Consider the following 21,566-nt stretch of genomic DNA (forward strand, 5'->3'; position numbering starts at 1 on the left):
AGCAAAACAAAACCAGCCAAAACTTCTGGTTACTAAGCACACAGAGGTGTTATGGTATCTACAGATGCACTGGCCACAGCCCAAAGCATTATTTGGTGAGTCCAAGGGTGTGCTGGCACCTCTGCTGCTGCTGCTGCTGCTGCTGAAGCTGGGCAGGGGGAAGCTTGTGATCCGGGCCAGAGACACATGGACAATTCAAACCCCGTTTGAAAGAACTGGGAGCACAAGACCTAACCTGCCCTGCTGCCATGTTGGTCTAATTAACCTTGGGCACAACAGAAAAGCTTTTTCACACTTCCAAGTGCCTCATTTTCAGTCTTCAACCTACTTACTGCCCATAATTTTAGAAAACCATCTTCTGGTTGGCTTGTAGAACACTCATCTGATTTAATCCAGTTTACCTCAACTTTTTCTGCTGAAATAGTTGAGTTGAGCAAAGACTTTCTGCTTAATTGCTCCTGGAAAGTATAGTTTTGAACAGCTATTGAACAGCTTATTTCTGCACAGCAGGTGGAGTTTCATAGGCCGTACACTTTGCAGGTACCCTGTGGAAAGGTATAATTGTTTAGAAGTAGTGCTGTGTGTCAGATATGTCATGTCTGTCTTATAACCAATTCTTCCCTAGCAACATTATATGGGATGTAAATCATGAGGGCATGTGGTTATCTGTCTTTAATAGCAATATTTTAAAATGTGTTAAGTCTGAAAACCATCCAAGTCACTACGAGGTAAGAAATAAGAGTGGCAGCCTCTCTCTCACAGACTTTTGTCTTGGAGTTTTTTCTCATCTGACACTTAGCACACTTAAATTATGAAAAATACAGAAAATCACAGAAATGTGTGTCAGTTTTGCTCCAACCCAAATAATCTGTCACTGTTTTCTGTATGTAAGGATTAAAGCCAACAAGGGCATGTTTAATATTTAAAGTCTGTATTTTGCTGTGTTTCAAAGTCCTTATGTTTCCTCATATCTTTTGATAGGAATAACTCCAGTGTAGTACTTCAAAGTCGTGGTTGTTCATAAATGTCACATTCCTCACAAATAAGAATTATAAATTTCAAGAGTCTGTACATTTATAACCAGTAGAAATATTTTCTAGAGGGTTGTTTTCCTCTTTTCTATACATAGACCTGGGTGATTTCTCTCAAAAACTGTATCAGTCAGCAACAGCAAGGGTTTGGAAGCAGATGTTTAGTGCATCACTACCAAATATTCCTTCTCAGAAACTTACATAGACTAAAGATATATATTTTTGTTCTATCTCATATGGAAATTTGCAATATATAAAGAGTCTGCTGTGAGTGGAGGGTTGGACAGGATGGCTTTCAGAGGGAGTTTGTTGGTCATGTGAGACTTTCCAGTATTTTACGGCCTTTGTCACCCAAATTATCTGAGTGCTAGATAGAAACAAGTGTTTGCGTTGTTTTCAACAGATGTAAGAATTGGGCTTTGTCATAGTTTGACTGTAAGGACACCAAGTCTAGTATTGTTTTCCTGTCAGCGTACATCTGATGTGTTAAAAATATTGTGTCAAACTAATTGTACATCTCATGATAAGTGAGGGCATGTCTCTTGCTGATCGTGGCTGGTTGTGCCAAGAACATTTCACTGGGCAGATCTTTAGCAGATGTTTCTTCTTTGATTTCAGTTTGAGCTTTGCCACTGAGGTTAATAATATAGCCTAAGATTTTTATTTCAGTCTGGTAACTACAAATATTATCAGTCATAATATTTTCATGTGCTTTGTAAAAACAATATTTTCCTCTGCCTCCAGAAGCAGCCAGATCTTCATGCATTTCCTGAAGAAGCATTTTTTTGTTTTGCACAATGAAAATCTAAGTACAATAAATTTAATGGAATGTGTTAGGTATTTATATTAAGGGAAGGTCAGCAGAGACTGAGTATTTTAAATATTTATGTTCAGATATGTATTATAGATTTATAAGCAATACATTAATATAATCTTCTAGGGTTTATTTGTTTTTCAAGTGTTGTTGATCCTTCCTTAAATATCTTTTTAGATTTAATGTGTGGAATTTGATCTTTCATGATAGTGGAACTAATGAAAATACTACTGGCATCAGTGGAAAGTGTATACAACCATCTCTAATTTAGGAGCACAGAGTATTTTCTTTCTTCTGTGGTAGTGTGCTCTTTTCTTACACCATTCTGGCTGATTTTCCTCTGTTTCATTTATTCTTTTGGAAAAGAAAGCTGACTAAGCCCTCATACGAATTTGTCTTCTCTTAACATTTTAGGAGGCAAATCAGGCTTCCCAGAGAGGTGGTTGATGCCCCAGGCCTGTCACTGTTTAAGAGGCATTTGGGCAATGCCATCAGCACTTGCTTTGGTCAGTGATAAATAGGTCAGGCTGTGGGACTGGGAGGTTGCTGGTGGTGCCTTCCAACTGAAATAGTTTATCCTATCCTATTCTAAAACCAAAAGAGCATAAAGCAAAATCATGAAAGGTAGATTTTAAATAACAATAAAATAAAATACTAAGTCACACTGTAATGAAAAAAAATTTAGTATAAACATTTAGAAAATAAATATTTTCTTTTCAGTATAAATACTAATTAACCTTTTTTTTTTTTTAAATTTTGAGCAACTTCTTATTCTGAAAAATTCAGAAACTTCGCTTGCTGTGGCCAGTTTTACTTCTGACTACAAACTGTGTTGGCCCCAGTGTGATGATTTCTGTTTAAGATATGTTATAGCACCTCTCCTTCATAAGTGCTTTTTCAGTTCTTGGTGTATTTGTAGCATGGAATGCAAAGATATATGAGTTATCGCAGCCAAACCTCAAACACCAACCCATTACATGGTATATATCTGCTTTTGTGTATGAAGCCCATTTTAAAAAGTGCTGTATTATGAGGTAATTCTTGAGAAGAAGAAAGAGTAGTGGAGTTTGGGATTCCTGTAGGTCTGCTGCTATTCTTCTCAGTCCCCAAGGCTTATGCAGCATTGAGAAATCCTTTTGATTTCTCAAAATAGGTCTTAATAATACATAAGCAAAGAATAGATTGTGAATCAGCTGTCTACACCAGCACAAATATACCCTGGGACAGTAAGAAATGAATTGGTAATTACCAGAGAACTAGGCCCAACACATTTATTTTATGACTATCTAGAGCCTTAGGAATTCTTTATCCTTGACTCACTCGGATACGTGGATCCTATGCTATCTGGATCTGTTGCTCTTATTTTTAGCTACAGGTTTTCCATTTTCATGAGAGGTAAGAACATAAAAATAAAAAATGATCAGTTTATTTTGGTAAATCAGTTGTTCTCAGGGGAGAAAGTTCTGTTCTCATCATGAAATTCCATACAGATACTCAATCACAGCTGTACTCATTTACATCAAGTGTAGTGGATGCCTGGCTATTCAAGTGTCAGGTGAAAGAGAAGATTTCAGCAATGTTATGTTCTGAAGGAGAAAAATGCAGAGAGGATTTCATTGAGCCTTTGTCATTGAATTTTTTATTTGTGTGGAAAGCCAAGAGTCTGTCTGGGCAGTTATTCTTATGTTTGACTTAATCACTTGGAAAAGGTTTTGTTTCTATTTCTGTGTGATGATGTGGGTGACTGTATTTGGTTTATGTGGCAAGGTTTGGTAGCAGGAGCATTCAGGGTTTCTGTGGGATAAGACCAGGAGCTGCCCCCATGTCGGACAGAGCCAGTTCTAGCCAGCTCCAAGGCAAACCCTCAACTGGCCAAACTGAGCCTATGAGTGATGCTGGTGGTGCCTCTGGGGCAACAGATCAAAGAAAGGGTAAAAAGTGCACAACAGGTGTGGGAGAAAGGGGTGAGAAGATGTGAGAGGAACAGCCCTGCAGACACCAAGGTCAGTACATGGGGAGCGGGAAGAGGTGCTCCACATGCCAGGGCAGAGACGTCCCTGCAGCCTGTGGTGAAGGCCATAGTGAGACATTATCCTACTCTGTTATTTATTAGCAATAAATTAAATTACTCTTCCCCAAGTCAAGTCTGTTTCACCTGTATCAGTAATTCCTGAGTGATCTCCCTGTCTTTATCTCCACTCTTGGACTTTTCATTTTATTTTCTCCTGCTGTTCTGCTAAGATGGGGCAGTGAGAGAGCAGCTTGTGAGCACCTGGTGGCCAGCTAAGGTGAACCCAAGGGAGGGAAAAACTGCTACAGCTCTTCTGTTTGGACAAACATGGCAGGAAAAACGTTTTTGTTAAAAAAGCATTTGGGCATAGGGAGTAAACAAATAACAGCACACACTGGCTGTGTAAGGCATTGACTGAATCATTAAAAGTGCATCTTTTGAAGTGGATGTGAAGACAGCAGGACCTGAAACACAGATCACTCATAAGGAGATGTATTTTTATGTTGTATGAATCAAATCATAATTTTGTCTTCCTGAGTAACCAGTTTTCCAAGAGTCAATGCCATTTTAAACTGCTCACTGAAAACATTTGCATGCTTTTGACCTTTTTCTAAGCAAGGCAGTGCCCTTAAGCTAGAAAACAGTCAGTATAAATGGGGAACATGTTACTTTTTGGGTAAACTTTGTATTCTAAGATTATGAGAGGGGCAGATTGAGGAACCTGGCTAGTTTTCAGATGGGCTTTGATTGGAGGATCCTGCACATCAGCAGCCAGGCTTGTCTTGATTTTTTTTTTGTTTTCAGATATCCTGTTTGAAGTTGTCTTTTAATTAATATGCACCCAAATGAACTGCATCAAATGTTTAACAATGAAGGGACCCACTGGAGGTAGGGAAGACATGTCCATAGCAGACTGTACATGATTAGTGTTTACAGACAACTGCTCCTGTACAAAATAAGCCTGGACTACTGGAAACAAAAAAGGGTTTCCTGCTGGGAGTAAAATTGAATTGTAGTTATCATAGAAGGGACTGATGCTTATGATTCACATTTTGAGATGTGTACTGTTACATGTCAGTGGTAATTAATTGAGTCGTGGTATTCATGGTAATAATCATGAATATTACATAACTGTGACATTTCAGGTGAATAATGGTGTTTTTCTATGCTTCACTCAACTAGAGGAAGAAAATATTGAGGCATTTAGGGAAAAAGAGAGGTAGCTGTATAAAAGAAAAATTTTTATTAAAATAATACCAAGTGTCTCCCATAAAACTTTTTACAGAAAATTCTGAATTCTTAGAATTTCAGTATGGTTACATTTAAAACTACAAAATATCTAATGATTATATCATGAAATATACATTTATACACCTACAAAGACAAATGAAAAGGGCATTTCAATCACCTCCATTGCACTATTTTCATGCTGATGTAATGCTTTTAAGATCAGTGAAATTACCTGGTGAAGTACTAATACAAAATAATGAAGAATTAGATCATACAACAGCTAATCTTTCAGGAGAATTTCTGTAAAATGTAAAAACTCATATGCACAAGAAAACTAATCCCTCAAAATATTCCAAAATTATGTTCTGCAGAGCTGTTTTTCCCAAGAGGCTCACCATGGTGTCAGACAAGCACAAGGGAGATAGTGGCAACTTGTGTTCAGAGGAAAGGGAAGAAGCATATTGAGGCTGCTTGTATTTACACCACTCTCCAGTCAAACTGGACTATTTTAGTTCTGAAGTGTTGTAATCACCCTGTTATGTGACCTGAAGTGTTGGTGTGTTGCACTTGCTTTATCCAGCACAGTACACTTGGTCAAGAAATATTTTTTTTCCTAGAGGAAGGCATGTCTGATCTGAAAGTTAGTCTGAATTTCATTGGACTCAGTGGTTGAATGTAAAATGTTAAAAAGTCAACCAGAAAACCCTGAATTTACCTAAGTAAAACATAAACAAACAAATGGTCCCAGATTGCTGAGGTGTGAACATTTTAATTGCAAAGTACTCTGAGAAAAGTGGGGGAATTTTAATCAAAGCAAAAAACAACCACTACTGAAATTGAGACAAATAGATAGTTCCTAAGAAAGTGCTTGTTCTATTGGGAGGAATAATATTAAAATTTATTCCAAAATGTCGACCAAAAAGGAAGAAGCTGTCAGACTATCAGGGTCCATTGCATCTGTGCTTTATAAGACAGAAGAAGTTCTATCCTAAAGCCAGCTGGGGACCAGTAAACTGTCTTTGTGAATGGATGTGTGGACACAATGCTCATACTGGTATAATGCACTTATGTTGTGGTAGTAATAAGTTTTTAAATGAAAATGCAAAAAAAAAAACCCCATAGTCTTGCCTTTCTCCCTCAATATTAAAAAGTATGCAGTTGAGCTTTCCTTTTCAGAGGACCACATACCATTTGTGTTCCTGTATGCACCTTGTTTGTCTGTTATTTTAAGAAGCTGGGCAGAGGGCCCTGGTCTGTGTTCAGTCTGCAGTATCACATGACTTTTCCTCTGGTTCATGATTTAAGCACAAGTGAAATAACAGTATTATCTTTTAAGTACTGTTGGCAGAGGAGTCCACTGAAATGAGATTAGTTTATTCTTCAGGGAATAGCTTCAACTTCTCTATATTATTTATGCTCTCTTCCGGAGGCTTTCTTAGCAGCTACAAGAGAGTTGGTCTTTTTTCAATAAAAGAAGAAAGGATTATTCCTAAGTGTGTGTAAAGCTGGGTGAAGGGACTTCGGAGTTCAGAAACTCTTCTCTGTAGCTGGCATTCAAAAGTAGACTTTGAGGATGTAACATCTTCATAGAGTAAATAGTGTCTGCTGTTAGAGTTCATCTGTATAATTAATGAAAAACACAAATCACATTTTTGAAATATTCTGCTTTATTTGTAATTAATTAAATAATTATAATTAATAAAAGTCCAAAGAAGAAAATTAGGCTGGGTAAGAAAGTTTCATTCTGCAGTGTTCATTAAAACAGATCAGTTACATCTTGCTCTAAAAAATTACACTGGAAACAAGATTAGAGCCTACATGTGTGAGCTGCCACTGTTAGGAGGAGCATGGTAGAAATGAGATCATTGTAATTCTGAGCTGTTGAAAGAAAGATGAGAAAGGTAAAGATATTGACAAATACCTCAAACTGTGCTTATGAAATCATGTGTTATAAATTATATAAGTACCCAAAAACTTTCTTTGCATTATTGATGCTTATTAGCATGACAGGTTCAGCCTCAGAAAATTCGACCCAAAAGTTTCTTTGGTTCATCTGCCTGAGGTCTAACACTAAAACTAAAATATTCAGCAAACATTTTCTTCCCTCAAATTGCTGACTACAGAGTTATAGCAGGTTTGATTTTGTATTGTGGCTATCTAGAAACATAAATAACAGCACACACAGCAAAAAATTTCACAGATCCCTTCCCTCTGCTCATATATATATTCTCATCAGAGCTCAGTGGATCTAAAATCTTCTCCAACCTAATGTGTACCCTCCAAAATGCTAAAATAGTTTGTGTTTGAGAGACCAAATTCTTAATAAATACAAGATTTTTCCACACATTTACTAAAAAAATAGAAAGCTCCCACTATAAGTTTCTCTGACATCTTATGGCTTGGAGGGGACTCATCCCTCCCCCTCCCCTTCCTCCTTTGGACTGATCATTTATCTTATTAGGGAAAAACAGCATATGTGATTATTTCTGTTTGTTATGTAGCAGTGGAAATCATCCAGTTTGTTCCCCCTGGCCTGTGTTCCCGAGGAGCCACCAATTACTGAGCCTGAGTTTTAACCACTCCTCATAAATCACTGCTACTAAAATAATTAAACAATGATGTAATTTCAATCCAAAGTATAGTTTTATTGCATTTGATCGTTAATAATTGTATTAAAATTATCATTTTCTCTTAAGTACCTTTAAATGGACCTTTTTAATATCTGGATCCAGCTGCACTTTATCACTCAATGTATCTCCTTTGTGTGTCTTCAGCTCACATTTGCTGACTCTTGCCCTGCCAGTGAAGGGCCTTGAGAAAACTGATGTGTCTGTGGGAGTGGGGCCAGATTTGGCTTCACTTTGTGACAGCACAACTGCCAGCTCAAAGCTTTCCCTGCAGAATCTGCCTGACTAATGACAATAGAAGGTCCAGAAAAAAACACAGCTGAGCCTGCCATTCCCAGGCTGGGATGGAAGCCCTGAGGGTAGAAAACTCATCTTTTGGCTGAGCATATTTGACATGAGAGATATTAGGAGAAAATCATCCTGTATTCCCATTACACCTTTACAAAGTTAAACTGTACCTTGATCAACTCTGACTGAATTTCCTTCTCAGGATATTTTTCTCAAAATTATTCTTCACTTTCTTTGTCAAAGCAGAACCTACTCTTCTCTTGAACATGCTAACCAAAGATATATCAATTTGTTATGGAAACCATGTGTCAAGTTTAAGATATTTCTAATAAGAAAGGAATCTAACTCTTTTTTAGCATTAAATCTGCCTTGAAGTCTCAAATGTTAAACATAATTGTAAAAAGATGCTATAGCGCTTGCCAGTGCATGTGAGTGTGTGCATATCTCTATGTATATATATATCAATTTATGATTATGAAGGGTTTTTTTCCAATTTCATGCTTATTTCTATTATTTTTTTCAATTTATTCTATTTGTATGCATATTTTAGTAGAAGATATTCTAAAGAAATTTAAGAAAAACATAATGTAAAGTAGAGAGAAAATAATTTCCTTATAGATGTTAGTAATAGGACATTATAAATGGGGTTTATTTTATTCCCAGGTAGAATTCTAAGGCTGGTTAGTATGAAATCCTCTCTTTTCTTCCATACACATAATTACTATTCTGTAGCTGGCTCTACATAACTTGATTATATTATGTTCTCAGGGCTGTTGCTGGAGTTGACGGAGACCTTGATTTAGTTCATATGGAAATCCAGGACCCCAGTGGAGGTATGCAAATGAAAATGTTATCAATTGATACCCTAGTATATAGTCATTTCTCTTTGGTTTAGAGGTACTTTTTGGATTGTTTTTAAAACTAGTCAGAAGAGAAACTGTGCAAGTCAGATTCTTTCTCTGTTTATTTGTAGTCAGCAAAACTGTCCTGCTATATAAAAATATAGTGTAATTTAAAATCTACTTGGTTTTCACTTTCAGATGAATTGACGTCAAGATGCTATGCTCTGTTGATAATGTCCATTAATAGTGCAATTTTTCCTGGCATTTAAACATTGAACAGTTTTTCCTGATTTGCAAATAAAACTGGCAATGCAGTGTTAGTGCTGGCTGAGTGTCTGTTAAAGTGAATCATTGCATGTGTCAGGTCTAGTGCACCAACCACCATCTCAGAATTTCCTCATGTTACAGTATCCACTATACTTTGAAACTTCAAAAGGAAAATAAATGGAAGGGCAGACTAATAGTCAGAATGTGCTTAAAGAGTCATCATGATTCCAAAAGTTTGTATAGTTTCTTGTTACCAATCATATCTTGAAAGATAATTTGATTCCTTGAATCAGATCATCTAAGTTCCTGTGCATCTTAAAAGTGAGTCATTAAGAATGTACAGTTTGACTTGCCCTGTTCCCATAGCTTTTCTTCATTTCAGCCCTATTAAAAAATCAAAGTTACCATATTAAAAGCTGGATAAAAAAAAGTCTAAATCTTTTAGCAGTGAGATTTATGAGGCAGCTCCATCAGTTGCTTTGTTAGAGACAATGTAAGAAGATTCTTCAGGACCTGAATGCAAAGGGGTTTTTTGTTGGTGGCAGATTTTGGGGTGTTTTTTTGGTTTATTTTGGTTTGGGGTGTGTTTTTTGGAGGGGAATGTGGTTGGTTGGTTGGGTTTTTTTGTTTGTTTTGGTTTTGGTGGGTTTTTTGTTTTCTTTTTTAGAATTTTTTTTTTTTGTGGTGTGGGGTTTTTTTATTTTATTTTTATTATTTAACAGAAACAGCAGAAAAAGAAAAACTCTCATGAAGTATCTCCTGGCTAGATTTTCAACAAACTGATTTTATGCAATTATGGTCAGTACAAGGATAACCATTGATTTTAGCAGAAACAACATCTTTGCTCTACCCATCTGATGAAGACCTGTAATTTTTGTGATGTGAATTGTGAACACCTGCAGGACTTTAGATGGTCCATTGCTGCACCAAATGTCCTTGTGGTGATGACTTGGACATAAGCAGAAGAAGTTGAATTGACTGTAACTGCCTCTTAAACAGATCCAGATTTTAAAACAAACGATTGTATCCAGTATACTGGTTTGTCCTTCTCTAATTAAAAGTCATAAAATGTGGGATGCATTTCCCATCATACTGCAAAAGTAATGAAGGACATGGGGGTCATTATTTGCTCTCTCATGCTGTACCTGGAGCGTGAGTAGCATCAGTGATCTGGGCACAAGTTTGTGTAAATAACATTTTCCTCACTGTGCTTGGGAAAGTCACTCAAGTACTTTGTGCTCAGAAGCTTGTGATGGAGGGTGAGCTGTACAAAAGCTTGGGTAAGGTCTTTAAGAGTCTCAGGGAAGGTCTTTGAGCCACAGCTGGTATAAGATAATGATAGTTGGCTCTGCTCTCTCTGATAAGAGCAGATTGTATCAAAGATGCAGTGGTGCTGTTCTAAGAACCCAGGGAGAGAGGATAGTCCTTGCTAACTGGAAAAGAAGACAAAGGCCATAGCTTCCTCTGGTTATAAATCAGTCCAGGCTTTTTCAGCAAGGTATTAACTCTGAATATAGAAATCCTGCCCCAACAGACCAGTTCCAATAGTGTGCTAATAGTGTGTCTGAACATTCTTACAGAGCTTTGAAAATAGGCTTTAAAATTCTGCACGCTGTCTACTAAACGGGGTCTGATTCTTTTCTCATTCATCACAATTTTATACTGGGGTTGATCTATTGATTTCAGTTATGTTGTGTCAGGCTGCCATTTCTCCAAGTGAATAATTCAGCTCTGTGCATAGGTTAAGTGAGAAAAGAGGCTCCTTCTATTATCCCCACCCATGAATGGCTCATTCATCTAACCCCTAATCTCTCTGGACCAGCAAAATTTGGATGATAACAGGCTGCCTCCAGGGAATGATCTGAACTGTAAGCAGTTAATATATTCTCAGTACATTGGAGATTGAAAAAGTCTGGTATGAGACTTTAATATAATAATTCTACAACTAACTCACCTGGCAAAGGCAGCATTTTTCCTACATGAATAGCATTTAATACTGCTTGCTTCTTTTTCCCTTGATAGCCCTGTCATATGTTTCTGTCTCTCTTCCCTCAGGTTATCGCTACATCACTTGCCAGATTCAAAATTGTTCTGATAAGACAATGACAGTCCCATTTGCTGGCAGCACTGATCGGGATTCCCTGACTGTGCAGGATGACTACATATTTCTTCAGGTACTGCCATTTTTGGGAGAGACAGCTCATTTTCAAATTCAAAAATAAAGTTCTAAACAGCAACACTGTAAGGAGCAGGGAGGAATTAAAGAATGATGATTTATGAATTTTTACATGGAAAAAAGCATTCCTTTATCAGTCCAAACAGAAAGGAAATAAAAACAGTGTCTTTAGTTCGTGCAACCAGTTGCCCTTTAACTATATGAAAATTTTCAAGTGGATTGTGTTACTTTTTATAAATACTCTTGTGTGTTAGGCGACATGCAAACCTTGTGTTCTTGTGATTACAAACTCTTATGGGTCCTTTCCACAGAAAGGTTCCCTGAGAAAAGCATCCAAGGACAACCACTGACAGAGTAGTTGCACAGCTTTTTCATATGGATTCTCCTCTGAAGAGCTTTTGCCAGGAAAGAACTACTAATATGGCTGTGCTTAGGAAGCAAAAGGGTGAAATGGCCATAGCTGGGGAGCTTGGAGCAAATTAGTATGGAATCACAGAATGACTTAGGTTGGAAAAGACCCTTAAAATTGAGTCCCGCCATAAACCTAACACTGCCAAGTCCATCACTAAACCATGTCCCCAAGCGCCACATCTACAACTCATGGTGGTCTGATTTACATTGGGTTATTTCCCTAACTACAAGACCTGCCTGCAGAAATATGGGCTGGAACTTATCAGCCATATTGCACCAGTACAGCTCAGGCACACTTGTAAGTATTGCTTTGTGTGCTTGGCACTGGTTGCGGTTTGAATCTATCAGAGCTGCAAAATTCTCAAGGAGTGGTTATGTCCTCTTTGTTTTATTAGATTTTACTAGGGAAGTTGCTTGTGCTTTCCTTAGTGCTTGGCTATCATTTTTCCCTTACTTTGATGGGATTTGTTTGCTGCAAGACTTGTCTATTTATTGACTTTTACAGGAAAGCTAAATCATGGCAATGGATATGCCTTCCCACCACGGGCTCAGTGTGCATCAGATTGGCTCCTTTCCAGCTTTCCCCCCTTGGGCTTGTTTCTTCCACAAGGACCTATAAATTAGTAGGGACACAAAGGATCTGTTCTCCTCTTGTTTGGCATAGTGGTTTCAAGGACCCACATGGATTAGAAGAATTAACACTAAAAACAAAAACAAAAAAAAAAAGGAAAAAACCCCAACCAAAAAAATAAAAAAAACCCCAACCAAAACAAAAGACCACACACCAACCAAAAAAAAAAAAGTAGGCATTTTTCAGATCAGATATAGCACTCATGGCACTCATTTTGCTCAAATCTATTATCATCTGTGGCTCCCCCCGGGCACAGTTTAAAATCCATTTCATGGTGTGTAGCTGCTGAGATCTGCTTCTCACCATGCGAACTTCCAGACTGCTGTGTTCAGTAAAACACTGGCTGCTTCCTCATCAAGCATTTTGCTTTGTTGGATGTCTTGTACAACTGCATCCTGAGCTGTTATTCTATTTTATGACAGACATGAGCGGATGCAAAATGGAAGTGTAAGGTGGAAATGTACATCTAAGTAATAGACAGTTGCTACCCAATGATGCCTTTGGTAATTTCGTCTCTGTAGATCTGAGACATGGCAGTGCCAGTAGTTGAGATGTTCATGTGTTCCACATAAAGGGGAAACATCTCTAGTCGTTTTGTTTTGGACTTTTCTGCAGTAAACCACAGTATGTAATGTATATCTTATTGCTAAATTGGTTTGCAGTTAGCCATATCTGTATTACTGGAGGATAGAAGATGCCTCTGGAATCCTATAGTCACATCTGAAACACAGCCACCCCAGAGGTGTGAGGCAGGACAGCATTTACGTGTTCCAGTGAAACCACACAGCAGCTGCACATCTGAGAAACAGCATACTTTCAAAACCACGTGGAAATTATTTTATCAATACACTATAGTATTGTTGTATAATTTATAAACATATCAGGGACTCCTCATGATATCACAGCAATGCCTGTCAGAAAGAGGATGGAACAGAATCCTCTGTGCAAAAAGAGAGGAGAGTTTGAGGCTGTCTTCCTGCCCCTGGCATTGCTCATATTTCCTGAGCTGTGCAGATGTGAATCAGAGTATTGCAGATCTGCGCTGCTAATCCTGGCCCAAATCTATTTTGGAGATTTTTACCATCTTAGAGGAAGATCTCAACCACAATTCTTTAGTGTGTATATAGGCACAAAGATCAGCAACTTTCTAATACTAATTTTTTTCCCAGTTTGCACTGACAGTCAGTTTCAGAGGTGATTTTAGTAGGATGATTAAAGTTTCAAGACTGTTCTTAAGCACAGACCAGCCTTTAATGCCAGTGAGGCTTGACACAACTAGGTGCTTAAACTCCAATTCTCCTCTGCCTTGCATCATCTCCAGTTATTTGAAATGAATGATGTTAAAACATGCATTTAAACAAAACCTGTGAGCGGATGGGTAAGACTGCCATTTAGCGCTAGTTAAAAAAAATTGTGAGGTTTTTGGTTTATCAATCATCATTTAACAAATCACATTCCTAAAGGCATCACATTCTTTATACCACAAAAAATGCATACAGTATTAAATACTTTGTTATCTTTAAAATATTCAGGCAGCTGGACCTGCTGTCATACATCAACTTTATTTTTACCAAGCCAAATCAAGTTTTTGGGCTTCAAGATAGGCTGTCTTTCAAATCAGGTTCCCTTTTTAAACACAAAAATTTAGGAGAAAAATAGTGGGATTGGGGTGGGATTTTAAATGGATTTCTCAAGTCAGAGAAAGAAGATGAGTCTGAATGTTAAAAAAAAGTGAAATATTATTTACCAAAGGCTATTTTTTATTTACAGATATCATCTGGTGGTGCTTAAAGGCTTTGTTAGAATTATGCCAATTTATATGCGGGCATATTGGTGTTACATTTCTGATTAGAAAATCCAGGGGAGGTTTTGAGTTGAGTATTTTCACTGGTGTTTATTTGGAATATTCCTTTTAGTGCTTTGGAACATTACATTAAAAGTATGACTATGTATTTCAGTTACAGGTTAAAAGCAAAACAGTCTTCCATCTCGGGTTATTTAGATTTAACATAAGCTGTCACAGGGTTCTGTTTTTCCTTTGTATAGACCACATCAGCAAATCGGACCAAGTATTACGTGTCCTACCGTCGAAATGGCTTTGTACAGATGAAGTTGCCAAAATATGCACTGCCAAAAGTAAGTGTACATGCTTTTCTTTCTCTTTTTGCATTTGTCATCTTCTCTTTCTACCTAAACTAGTTTTGTTCTGCTCTTTTTCAAACTTCATTATCCTGAGTTCACAATTTCTCCTTGTAAGGATTTTTGAATCCCGTTTGTTGTATATTCTTACCCTACTATTTTTATTTGTATTCTATTAATGTAGTACTCATAAACCATAGAGGGGGAATAACATACACAGCTTATTTGACATCAGTTACTGCAATGGTTTTTGAGCTTTGCTTCCATGAGGCACTGCTACACACCCAATGGCAATGGAATGATACAGAGCAAGTGTTCTTTCAATAATCAGTTACATTTTAATTCCACATGGTGTTTTCTGCTATAAGCATGAACACTAATATAAGAGAATTCTGCTACTTGATGGTGCTCTATTTCATTAAAGAATCCCAGGATGGACTTTGATTGCTCAATGAAATTGCAAGACTTGGTAAGAGGTTCCTTCAGTCTGTCACATCTTCCTAGTGATAGGGTTTCTATATTTGCACAGTAAGTCAGCAATTAAGCACAGATATTTAAATATGGTCTAACTGATGCAGTTGAATTTTTTTGTGCTGCACACAGTGTATTTCCTAAATTTACAGTTAGAAGGCTTCTGCAGTCCTGAAGAAAAATAACTTGGAGGTTTGAAAGGCCCAGCTGGATAAAACCCTCAGTAACCAGCTCTGGCCTTACAGCTTACCCTGCTCCCAGCAGGAGGCTCATCTGGAGGCTCTCATGAGGTTCCTGCTTTTTCGTGTGATTCTCTGTGATTCTATCACTTACTTAGCAGAGAACTTGTTTTCTTTGCATGCCTTGAATTGCACTGGTTTACTTCATTGCTCATCTAATGAAGGACACTAGAGTACAATTTATTTCCTTTTGCTGTTATTCTTATAAAGCAAACATGCTAATATCAGGATTTTTTCATCTTATATTTTTTTTCTTTTTTATGTCAGTATAAATGGTGGTCTGAAGACTTCTTGTTTTAAATGTACAACATATTAATAGAATCTCAGATCAAATCCTCAGGTATTAGTTGAACAAGAATTTGAAACTTGGATATGCTTCTAGTAGCACTACAGAAATAGCTAGCTATCTAGCTAGCTAGCTAACTATCTGTCTTGTCGACAAATGTGTAGTCAAACACAGGTATATAAAAATTATTCCACAAAATTATTTCCATATTTTTCAGGCCTTCAAGGTAGCCTTTATGCTTTGTTGAGGGAAATTGTAGTCAGGAAAACAGCAGGAGAATTTCCAGTTTTGAATGTTAAAATATGTCAAATATGGACACCTCAAGGGACTGCAGCCCATTGAGCCTTGCACTGGCCCACAATAAAGCAATTATGGAGCAAGGCAGGGAAGCAGAGTGTAAACAAGGAGTTTCTGACAAATTCAGAAGTGTTAGTCACAATTCCCTGGTATTTCTGTCATGTGGAGTCTGGATTGTTTGAAATAGTACTGCATGCATGCTCAATTTTTGCCTTGGAAAATATGGGTTTTGTTTATTTTTCTTTTTTTTCTTGCTAAGTGGATTACTCTGGGCTTGACTGAAGAAATAAATTAGAAGTTAGTGGTTTCAGTTTGGGTAGAGTCAATAGCTACCTAGGAACAGGGTGACTATGTATTTTGAAAGGGATGTTTTTACCCTCTTCCTAGTTCAGGCAATCTAATGAGTGGAACGAAGTAAATTTTATCTCTTCTGCATTTTGACAATGCTTCCAGGAGAAGTTTCCTTAGTATCTGCACAAAACAAAGTTCAAAATTTCACTAAGATGGCCTGAAAGCCAGACATAGCTTTAGAACATTAGAATAGTGGTGAATATGAATGATTATAACCTTTTCTGAGAAAGACACATTTTTCTTAAAGTGATTTGGTACCTTCATATTGCAGCAAAAACTTTAGATGCTGAAGTAAATACAAACACAGTTCTGAAATTTTTCACAGTGCTGTATTTCAGTGAGAATCATCCAAGTGCAGTGGAAATGGATCATCCAGTCCAATTTGAACAGAAGGGAAAAGACTCATATGAGCAAATTACTGATAGAACTTAGCAAAGAAGCAGGATATCAGCAAAGACACTGGCACATTAAAAGTACATCTAGAACATATTACTGTGGAGTTGCTTCTTTTATGGCAGTAGGAGATAAACAGAATGGATAAATTTACAAAGGATTTTTTTTAAGATTGATTAAAACCAATAGCTTTTGAAAAATCTGAGTTTCAGAGGGTTTTAAGTATTAGATTCTGCCTAACCAGGAGATGAAGCATGACTAATAGGCTATATTTAATTTTTCTCAAAAGCATGAAATGAGGTGTCAAAAAAAATCTCTTTCCAAGTGGTCTCTGGACAGAATTTTTGATCAGTGACTGCATACAGGGAAGTAAAACTGTAGCCAAGTCAGAAGATCCTATGGACTGGTCAAGGATGTGTCTAAAAACGTTAAGAGAGCTGTGCCAAAATGCGGCCTCTAGCCTAAGGGAACAGGGCTGGGCTCTTCAGATGTTATTCTTCTGCTGCATAGATGCCTTTCATGATGATTTTGCATATGGAGACAGAATGAGCAGTTTCAGACTGAATAATTAGAAAATGTTTTTGATGTCTCATTTTACTTTCAATATGAAAAGGTTGGAAATCTACAAAAAAGTTATTCAGTTTTTTATATTGATGTCATTTGCATTTGTGTTTGTATTTGTCTCCAAATACAAACTAGGTATTCCAAGAGAAACCTAGAAAAGAATATTGTGTCTTTGGGCATATCTAGAGTCCTCCTTACTTGTCAATGAAAGGCTGCTAAAGGCAGCTTCCAGCCAAGTTTTACCTCTGTTAAGTTTCTGGGCTCCGGCTCCACAGTGCCATTGAGGTCACCTTTTTGAAACACATCATAGCTCTGTGTGTACAGACAGCAGAGCCATTGGGGGCCGTCAGGATTCAGGTAATTTTTTTAACCTTTTTTCTGTGCTGTTGAGAAATTTTTTTTTCTTTTTTCTTTTTTCTTTTTTTTTCTTTTTTCTTTTTTCTTTTTTCTTTTTTCTTTTTTTCTTTTTTCTTTTTTTCTTTTTTGTTTTTTGTTTTTTGTTTTTTTTTTTCTTTTTCCTTTCTTCTTTTTTGTTTTTTGTTTTTTGTTTTTCCTTTCTTCTTTCTTCTTTCTTCTTTTTTCTTTAATACTATGTTTGATGCTGACATTGCATGGAATCACACAGCTGTCTCCTGCATTTGACAAGTGCTGGCTTCTGCCAGAAGGGGTGGTAGCAAAGGCTGGTGAGACCATATCAAAGGTTGCCTGTATGCTCCCCAAAACAGAAGAGGAATTTTCAAACTGTTGTTTTAAAAATGAACTGTTTTTTATACTGTATTCCACTTTACCAAGATTGCTTGCTCTGTGCTGCTAAAACTAGATCAGAAGTTAGGAACTCATAGGAAGGGAATACCAAAATCAAGCCAAGAGCAGCAGGATTGTGTTTGTTTGTTGACTTGGCTGGTTAGGCATTCAGGAGTATTCCAGGGGGATCCAGCAATCCCCCTCGGGCTGTTTTCAGCCTTGAGCAGAGGTTCAGCTGCCACTGCTGGGAGGGCAAGTCTGCCCAGGGGGCACAGGCTGAAGCCCCATCCAGACTGCCAGCACATTTGTATTGCACAAACATTCCTGCAGCTCTCATTGCCCTTGCCTTGAGAAGTGCAGTATGGAGAGGGAGAGAGGGAGGAGTACATTGGCTCTGGTCCTTATTCAGTTATTTAAGTTATGCTCTAATGTGGTTAACAATTAAACTGGGAACTAGTTCATTCCAAGAGCTTAAGCAAAAGAAATTGTTAACAAAATTGTTGACCAAGCTAACAAAAATGCTACAAATTATGGCAATTTTACTATTGCAATTTGGAATAATTTAATTATTCAGAGTCCTCTTCCCAACTCTCTTAAATAAACTTCATTGATAATGATCTCCTTTTAAGAATTGATACAAGGCAGGCATTGATTGATTCTGAATTCATTCATGCCACCTACAAAATCTTAATGATGAGAGAGCTCTGTTGTCTGTTGTATCCTACTGCAATTCAGAATGCTTAGTTCTGAAAAGGTATGGTATGGAAAAAGCTTCTTTCATCTTTTTCAATCTCTGTATGTATTTTCAATTTTATGAAATAGACAATAATGTAAAATTTTTCAGGTAACCAACATAAATGGAAGTGTAGGGGAAGAGCGAACAAAACCAAAAGAAAAAAAAATCCTATTGCCTTAGAAATATGTTGAAGTCTCTAGTTTATTCATGGTAATATGAATCTCCTGAAGATACCTTTTATCAGATCCATCTATTCTTTTTATTTGATTATCACCTAGTCACCTCAAAGCAGGCCCACTTCTTCCTTGCCTCAGTCTGAATACACATCACTGTTTTAACCATACACTTACTCTGAAATTGTCTGCATCATTCAGTAATAGATATAAGACTATCCTTGAATGGGCCTATCCATTAGCAGCAGAAATGGTAGAAGATTCCTGCAGCCCTTTGGTCAGTGATGTTCTCTTAGAGGATTTGGCTGCTTGATGGTTGGACTACAGACTACTGAGTCTATGACAGCTCATTTAGTGAGGCTCTTAGTCTCCTGGTAATCTTTGTTCTGCTTGGGAAGCCGCTTCACCCTCGCCATCTGGAGAGGCTTTGGCTGAGGTTGTTCCCCTGTGCCAGGCAGAAGAGCAGTTTGCAGCTGCAACTCCATTCTTCTGAAAGTCCACTGGAATGGCTGTTGAGCAAAGAAAAAAGGGAACAAAGTAGAAATGCAGGTAGCAGTATCATTTGATGGAGGGGAAGTGTTCCTTTCCCAGGCAGTGTCAGCGCAGTAGCCAGTGAACCTGAGCTACAGCAGCTGTCTGACTTGCTGGTTGTACAAATCCATCTGAGGAGGATTCAAGGAACTGTTCTTTTCTTCACAGTGCAACTTGTTATTGATTTCTCTCCCTGAACTTTTTTACTTGGCCAGGCAAGGAAGATTAGGAGGATTATCTCTGGGATATGTGCCATCCAGTTACCTTGATTGTGCTTGAGAGATTACAGGGGTATAAATGTGGTACATCTGAAGGTTAAGACTGAGACTACAGAGCCTTGAGTGCTTACATCTGTTCCACTACTGATACATTTACTCCTCACCATCCTCTGTTTAATACATTGCTTATTTCATGTTAACATTTTGCTCAACCACAGCATTAAAAGATTGCAAAGGGGCAGAATTCTGACATCCGACCAAAAATTATAAGATTTAAAACCTGAGAATTTTGAGGTTCTCTTTTTTTTGCCTTATTGACTGAAGCACCACAGTCCTGCCTGTGTAGCGTTATACTGGCCTACAGTATTTTCACTTAATGATATTTTCTATGTCACCAGCACATTGTAGACAAAGGAGCACTGTCTGGCTGTACAATCTTTGTCATCTTTTATATCCTTCTGCCTTCAGGCGGTAATTGTACTTATTTGTGTTGTAGAGTTTCTTATCACAGTAATATGGTAAACTGTACTGAGCATTTCTTGAATATAAAATTCTATAAAGTATTTACAGACTTATAGGCTGGTCAGTTACTGAAAGTAGAAGGTATGTGACTGTATACAATGAAAACAATGCATTTCTCTTCCCTTCCCCCTTTAAACCTCTTTCCTTCTTTCCTGCTATCCACAACTCCCCCATATCCCAACTCTGTTTAATAGCTTTGGGCTTTTTGGACCGACTTTTGATTGGGTGTTCATTCAGCTTTATGTGATAACAGACTTGACTACATTAAAAGCAGGTAATTGTGGAAAGACTGATCATGTTGTTACCTCTGTGTTAGAAGTAAAAAAAAATAATTCTTAAGCAGTGAGTGTTTTCAAGAAGAAATATTTGATTGTGTCACTGTACTTGCTGGAGGAGTTCTTGGATGCCTGTGCACCAGGTCATGGCTGAACGTGCTCAGTTCTTTCAATGCCTTGTGTACACCCTCAGACTCATTTATTTAGCAGACCATGTCTGTCCATGTGATATAAAAATTCTTTGAAGTGGTGCTTATTTTTTGGTACGAGTTGGCCTTCTGTGCATGCCTAATTATTTTCAGTATCACTTTGACACTGCCCTTGTGTTATTTGTTAATTATGTTTTCTGCTGCTGATGTAGTACAAACATAGAAGCTTACAAGTCCCTGAGAGAGCAGAGTGACATGACCTGTCACTGGATGCCTAAATTAATCATGCCAAATTTTAATATGAACTCTTTGATCAGGATTCGTTTAGCATTTTTTATAGAAAAGTAATTCTGATTCAACAGATCTCCAGCTGTCCTTAATTCTAATTCCATGGGCTGGTTCACTGCCTTGCACCTATGAGTAGTTTCACAGATTTTTAGTGATAAATATGCAGATTTCTGTGCTTAGTGTGGTGTAACATCTCCCAGTGAAGAGGGAAAGATGAAGGAAACATTGTAACAAAGGAATTTGCAAAATGCCGTGCACAAGAAGCGCCTTAAACAAAACAGAGAAATCTCGTGGGAGCTTAGAGGTTCAAAAAAAGTTTTTGGATAATGCAACTTGTAGAACCTCACAACTGTGCAAAACTTACAACATAAGAAGAGGAGATAAAGGGAGAATACTAGTATTTGGGAATCACAGTCTATGGCTGATACCAACTGACATTGGTGAGATTTGCAAAAACAGAGAAAGAGAGACGTGAAAATGGCAAGAGCATGGATACATGGGTCAGCCAGACATAGAGCAGAGCAGGCATGGCAGACTCGAGAGAGCAAAAGTAAAGTAGTAGAGATGAGAGAAGGGCTGTCCATGGAGAAATGAGCATGCCACAGAGGAAACAGCGTGGTTGCCACGGCAGATTGGGAAAACGATTCTGCCTTGGGACATCTGGAAGGGCATGGACTCTCATTACAGCATGGAAGTGAAAGAAAACCACAAGATTGTAAGTACTGAATGTATATGAGAATGCAGCCTGGAGATACCAAAAATCTGAAGAGAGACAATAAGAAATGTTCCAAACCCTGAAGACCTCTAAGATCAGTAAAGAAGGTCTTTATAAATGAATTTCAATAGATTGTGTGTGAATAGC

The 21,566-nt window shown here is 37.6% G+C and overlaps 1 protein-coding gene across 6 annotated transcripts in view; it reads left to right on the plus strand.

Moving 5' to 3' along the window:
* SORCS2 (sortilin related VPS10 domain containing receptor 2) overlaps positions 1–21,566 on the plus strand; it is a 544,237-nt gene that overhangs the window by 437,574 nt on the left and 85,097 nt on the right. For all 6 annotated transcript variants that reach the window (XM_039550615.1, XM_039550614.1, XM_039550616.1 and 3 more), the window contains 3 exons: positions 8,770–8,834; positions 11,166–11,284; positions 14,375–14,464. In XM_039550615.1, coding sequence (XP_039406549.1) covers positions 8,770–8,834; positions 11,166–11,284; positions 14,375–14,464 — 274 coding nt within the window. The remainder of the gene's footprint in view (positions 1–8,769; positions 8,835–11,165; positions 11,285–14,374; positions 14,465–21,566) is intronic.

The sequence above is a fragment of the Corvus cornix genome, chromosome 4, assembly GCF_000738735.6.
Source record: "Corvus cornix cornix isolate S_Up_H32 chromosome 4, ASM73873v5, whole genome shotgun sequence".
Taxonomy (NCBI): Eukaryota; Metazoa; Chordata; class Aves; order Passeriformes; family Corvidae; genus Corvus; species Corvus cornix.